We start from the raw sequence: 6,287 nt of genomic DNA on the forward strand, positions 1-6,287 counted from the left end.
CTCTACTGGCTTCCGCCTCGGCATGTATAAATTCTATGATGCATTGTCACTTTCAGGAAGATGTAAAATATTGACATGATGTTGCAAGGCAACACGTTCCTCCCATCATTGTTGGGCTTTGCTTGATGTTTTATTATGGCTATAATAATGCTACTGTCTGATATATTTTTATCATGTTTATTTGTTTACATATATAAAAACCTAATACTGGATGATTTGCCCAGTTTTGACTAATTAGAATAAAAGAGCGTGCTAAAATATACTCCCTCCGTCCCGTAATTCTTGTCGTGGGGTCGTTTTTGTAATTTAGTCCTCGTCGTTTTTCCGACCAAACCCGCGGTCCTCGTCCTTCCTCAATCTCCTCCAACGCCGGCCGATTTGGTCGCCCCGCCCCGGCCACCTTGCTCCCATCCCCGCCCCGCGCCGCCTCCGCCTTGCATCCCTCCCGCCATCCCACACAGCCGCCTCGTTCCCCTCCCCTCCGCTCGCCACCTCGTTCCCCTTCGCCCGCCGCCCGCGAAGGTTCAATTTTGGAGACCACCGTTCGCAGTCCACGCTCTCCTTCTGCCTGTGCCCGTCGTCGACCACCTCCTTTCCGCCGACCATGAAGCTCGCCCCTCCATGGACGTCGTCGACCCGAGCACTGGGAAGCACGGGTGCCCTTTCTCCACTCCGCAGACGGTGCCTTCCACCAGCGGCGCCCCGTCCGACGACGGCGTCCTTCCCCGAGGGTGGCGAACCGGAGCTGGCACTGCCCTTCGCCGACCTCCTCCTCGCCAGCTGGCCGCCGTCGACCATGAAGCCGGTCCCCGCCTCGCCGCCCAGCAGCCACCACTGCCCACCTCGCCGTCAACCTCATACATTGGATTCGGCAGAAGCTCTCCCCCGACGGCGGCAGCAACCATCCCCGCATTCGCCGCCCAGCAGCCTCCCGCGACAACAGATCAAAGGTGAGGATGCTTGACGGAATCCCCAAAATGTCAAAGCTGGAAATTTTAGTACTGTGCTCACCTGTGAATTACTCCATTTTGTGCATTTGTGGAATTTTGAAACATGTACTCCATTTTGGGACACACGCAGGTGGGATTCAAAGTACTCCACAAAACTTCTTCAAAATTACTCCACACAAACAAGTGCAATTTTCTAGACCTGCTTGTAAATTACTCCATTTTGAAACTGAGATCTGCTTGTACTGTCATAATTTTCAGTTTGTAAAATTGGAGTATTGAAGAAGTGTATTTTCCATTTTGAAACTGAAAATAAACTGTATGTTCTGCGAGCTGTATGTTGATTATCAATTCTGTTTCCACTAAATTTTAATCAGTGACTAGCAGAAGAATTTACTTCATGTTAACTACAGCACAATATTCAGTTTCCACTAAGAATTGAAATTCATTCAAAAATACTGTTTGATTGTTTCCAAAAACTACAGACAAATTCCAGTTGCAGTACATCTAGCTGATATTCCATCTTGACATAACAATACGAGCCCTGCAAAACTAAGTGCAAGTACTCTTCAAGTCCCATTTGCTGCTTTGTAAATTCAGGTAACACATTTAACACTTGGTAAATTCAGTTAACTGAATTTGACTGAGCACTTTTGTACCAACAGTAAACTGATTCTTGTAAGGAAAAAACTTGCTGCACAAATTTGGTTCTGAGTTTGTACCAATACTTAACTGAATTTGACTGAATTTTTGTACCAACAGTTGCACAAACTTGGGGCTGCACGAATTTGGTGCTGCACAAACTTGGGGCTGTACACTGTTAACTGAATTTGACAACATATAACGTGTGAGAACAGCTCAAATATCGTGTGAATTTCCTGTACACTGTTAACTGAATTTGACTGAACACTTTCCAAACTTAGGAGTTGTTCTCTGTTAACTGAATTTGACTGAGCACTTTCCAAAAGTCGGTTCTTAGTTTCTGCACAAATTTACGCACAACATGCTGCTACAATGAAATTGATTGAACTGGACCTATCTTGGAACTGAAATTGATTGAACTGCAATTTTTTTTCAAATTGTCAGGATCGGTACCAGCTCGTAGAAGCAGAGATGGGGGCGGGGATCAGAGGCGGGGGCAGCCGCCAGCTAGCAGTAGGGATGGCGGCGGGGATCGGGGGGTGTCGGCGTCACCCACCACCACCACCACCAGCAGCCGGCGGTCGAAGCGGACCAGTGCAGCGGCCGAAGTGGACCTGCACGGCGACCAGCGTGGCGGCGGAATTGGGGCCGAAGTGGACCAGCGCGGCGACATGCTCTGATATCTCACATTGTATCTATCATTGTATTTCTGAGATTGTGATGCATCACAATTCCTTTTAAGCATTATGGTTGGGTACATGCTCTGCTCCAAGGTTGTAATCGGTAACAAACTTAGTGGCTATGTTGGCCATGATTTTAGAAACCCAAATATCTGAGATTTTCAGTTCCTACCTTTGAAGCTTGCTATTGTGATATTTGTTCTGTCATACCCTTTGAGCTTCTTGGTTTTCATTTCTTCTAACCTACAGGATATATGGTGGTATTCTAAACATATTTCAAGGCATGAAGTCTGAACATTCCATAGTACAACAGACGGGCGCAGCAACGCCGGCCATCGATGATCTAGTGTATAGTATTAAAGCAACCTAGTTCTGAATTTTAGGCAGGCTGTGGATTCACATACATATTATATATGTAATGATGTGTAAGCCAGATGGCTCGCTCCTGTGATATGAATGTGATCCCTATTCCTCGTAATACATTAGAAAATCCCTAAAAAATCTCAAAAGATCCATGGATTCTATGCATCACGGGTACAAGGGTACACAGGATATTTCAGTTTCTGACTCGTTAGTATGTCATGCATTAATAAACACATATACTGGTGCCTTCTCTCACTTTTCAACGATACCACATTTGCCCATGAAATTATGATGATTCAAGTACATTAAGAAATGGATATATAGGATACGTTAAGACTTTTTTTTGGGTGCAGTACAGATATCCAAACTGCCAGTAAGTGTGTGTACACTGATGCTTGTAAAAGACACACTAGTTATGACCCTCCAGAACTGCTCCCAACTGTTGTCATCTTTTTCAAATGCAATACATGCTATATTAATTTGTGTTTTCTTGGAAGAGGAGATTGAGAAAAAAAATCATAACCGGTAAGAAATATGAATCACCCATAACTTGGTCTAAATAAGTCTAGATATCAACTCCGGCAAGCCAGATCCTGCTCCTTGCACACATTGCTGAAATAAGCAGCCTACGCAACTTTCCAGAAGAGGTTGAAGCAGTGACAGTACTTATTCAATGATGCAACATAAACTCATTGGGAAGTATCAAAACAATCTTATACTTAAGCGACACAGATCCAAAGTGAAAGTAAGCAGATTGTACCTATATTTCAATCAATTCTGCTTCTCCATTTCAATTTTGATTCAAGGTTGAAGAACTTCAATCCAGATATCACCAAGTCTGCAGTGACCTTCTTCAGGTGCTCGTTCAGCATATCCTCGTAAACAATAAAATCAGCCTCTGAAATAATATCCCTATCTCTCATAACAGAGAACACCTCTCTGGCTCCAGTTGAAGTTGCGTACTTGCAGAATCCATAGATGACAGCAGAGAAGATAAGTTCTTCTATTAAATAACCTAACTCAATCATCTCAACCACCACTTTCATGACCTTCTCCGGGTCTTTTGACCGGCAAGCTTCAATAACAGTTAAGGTGTACTTGAATTCCATTGGCCCATTCTCTACATTTCCAAGACAATCTGATACAAGTGAAACAGCTGCATTTATGTCTCCAATCTTGCATAGCCCTTTCACGAGCGAACGATAGGCTGAAAGACTTGGTATCCATTCAGCCTTCATCATTGAGTTGTAGCATGAGCAAGCCTCTTCAATATTTCCTTCATCCACAAAACATGGAATCATAAGACTATATGTACATGATTCTGGCTCGCAGTCATCTGAAGCTTTCATTTCCTCAAACAGTAATAATGCTTTCTTCCTCTCCTTGATCTTGAGCAGATTCTCAATAAGAATGTTATAAATGTTAACACTGCAATACCCTTTTTGTCTCAAAGTCTTGAACAATTCCACGGCCTTCAATTCCCTACCGCCCTTGCATGCAAAGAGCCTCAAGAAGTCTGCTAAAAATTCTACGGCAGGCAAGCTCAGCTCAACCAATTTGTCAACCAATCCAAAAAAATTAACCATCTCACCCTTATCAGCATAGCAAACTAGTAACTGTGAAACAGTCTCAGAGCTTGGCACTAGCTCCTCCTGAAGGACAATCTGAAACATCTGATGTGCCTTATCCTCCCGACCTATACCACACAGACCGCCAATGAGTATGTTGTATGTTTTGAGGTCAGCGCGGTAGCCAGCATCCACCATCTCCTTCAAAATTCTACAGCCATCCCCAACCCTCCCAGCAGCAACATACCCATCGACGAGTGACGCATACACGATCCGGTGAACCAACAACCCCTTTTTCCTCATCCCCTCAAACAGTTTAGCTGCTTTCTCTACCATCCCAGCGTTGCATAGCCCCTCAACCATTGTAGCATATGCCATTGTATCTGGCTCCACACCATCTCTCCCCATCTCCTCCCACACTCTGATGCAAGCCTCCATGTGCCCCCTGCGCACCATCGTCTTGACCAGCGCAGTGTACACAAACACGTCCGGCCGGCACACCTCATCACGCATCCTCCCAATCATCTCTAGGATCCTCTCCGCCATCCCTTCCTGGCCCAGCGCACGCACGATGATTGCAAATGTGACCGGCATAGGCCTGATGCCACTTTCTGCCATTTCATCGAACAGCTTGAGCGCATCCTCAACATGCCCTGCCGCAGTCAAGGCGCCGAGGACACGGTTGCAAACGTGGACCTGCGGCTGGACAGAGAAGTCATGTCGAAACCGGCGGAGCGTGTAGAGCGCACGGAGGGGGCGGCGTGCAGCGGTGTGAAGCCGGATGAGGAGTGTGAGCTGAGGGTGAGAGACGGGCTTGCCGTGGGAGCGAATGAGGTCGGGAAGCTGATCGGCGGCAGCAGGGAGGCCTGCAGCGGAGAGGAGGGAGGCGAGAGCGTGAAACGCGGGGAAGCAGTGTCGGAAGCCCTTCTGGCGGCCGGCCCAGTGGAAGAAGGGGAGGGCGAGCGGGGGAGGTGGTGGCGGGTGCGCACTGAGGACCTCAGCCACGAGGGTGGGTGGTACGCGGCGGAGCTTGGACAGGTCGGCGACGACGGGAGGGCCCCAGCGCTGGTGCCGGCGGAGGGCGTCGAGCAAGAATCGCGCGAGCGGGGAGAGACGGCGGGAAGAGGCGGATGTGGAATGCGACGGACTCGGTGGCGAGCGAGGAGAGTGCGATGGGGAGGAGGGGTCCCAGTCAGGGAGGTGGAAAGGGGCGGTGGTTGCGGCGGGCGAAGGGGAGCGGGTGGAGCAGGGTCCAGGAGAGGTGGCGCGGAGGTGGGTGATGAGACCGCCATGGACGGTGGGGCGGTACGGGGACGCGCGGCGGCGGCCATGGTAGATTGTGTGCCTGCGGCGGCTGTCAGCCGGACCGGGAGGGGATAACGGAGAGGTCATTCTCAGTGTGCGGTGGCACGCCGCAGCGCCGTCGCGAGGAGCATGAGCAGAGGAAGCCGGCGTAGAGGGGAGAAATGCGAGCGAGCGAGTCTGCCCTGGGCGGCATCTGCTCCGGCACATCCAACGCCCGGCGGGACTTCATGATTGGAAAACGTTTGGAGCCGGCAGTCCGGTCGAACGCCACGCTGGCTCACGCGTCACGAAACAACCACCCCGCGCGAGACACGTCTACAGGATAGGTTCCGCGCGACTATTCCTCTTTTTCTTTCATCTCCGGCCGTCGTGGCTCTGCTCCTCCACAGTCTTCCTGATGCGGAGCATCCTACGCACATCATCATGGCAAGAGTCCGTTTGGCAAGTGACACGTGCGACCTCTACTTCACATACATAAAGGTGAATCATCTTCTTTACACGTGCTCACTTGACCCCTTCGAGGATGGTATACTACTTGACACCCCTCTCATGTGCATGCATAGGTATTATCGGAACACTACGGACGACGAGGAGGAGTGCGAGCGCAAGTGTACAACTACACCATCCGCGAGGGAAGCGTGGAAGAGAAGACGGAAGAAAGGAGAAGAAGACGGAGCGGCTGCTGGAGCCAGGACGGACATCTGGACCGCCGTCCGGATCATCCGGACCTTCCCCCGGATCGTCCGGATAAGTGCGTCGAAGACACCCGAAGGCTTCCACCG

General features: G+C 49.4%; 2 protein-coding genes across 2 annotated transcripts; one reads left to right on the forward strand and one right to left on the reverse strand.

Moving 5' to 3' along the window:
• Nucleotides 1-309: 309 nt before the first annotated feature.
• Nucleotides 310-2,476, forward strand: LOC109786097 (uncharacterized). Its single transcript, XM_020344675.4, has 2 exons — nucleotides 310-950; nucleotides 2,034-2,476. The coding sequence occupies exons 1-2, from the start codon at nucleotides 605-607 to the stop codon at nucleotides 2,267-2,269; spliced, it is 582 nt and encodes a 193-aa protein (XP_020200264.3). The 5' UTR covers nucleotides 310-604; the 3' UTR covers nucleotides 2,270-2,476.
• A 586-nt stretch (nucleotides 2,477-3,062) lies between these two features.
• LOC109786127 (pentatricopeptide repeat-containing protein At4g20740) lies at nucleotides 3,063-5,715 on the reverse strand. The gene has a single exon (XM_020344700.4). It carries the CDS (start codon nucleotides 5,710-5,712, stop codon nucleotides 3,400-3,402), a length of 2,313 nt encoding a protein of 770 aa, XP_020200289.2. The 5' UTR covers nucleotides 5,713-5,715; the 3' UTR covers nucleotides 3,063-3,399.
• Between the last annotated feature and the right edge of the window lie 572 nt (nucleotides 5,716-6,287).

This window comes from Aegilops tauschii, chromosome 5 (assembly GCF_002575655.3).
Source record: "Aegilops tauschii subsp. strangulata cultivar AL8/78 chromosome 5, Aet v6.0, whole genome shotgun sequence".
In the NCBI taxonomy this organism is placed as follows: Eukaryota; Viridiplantae; Streptophyta; class Magnoliopsida; order Poales; family Poaceae; genus Aegilops; species Aegilops tauschii.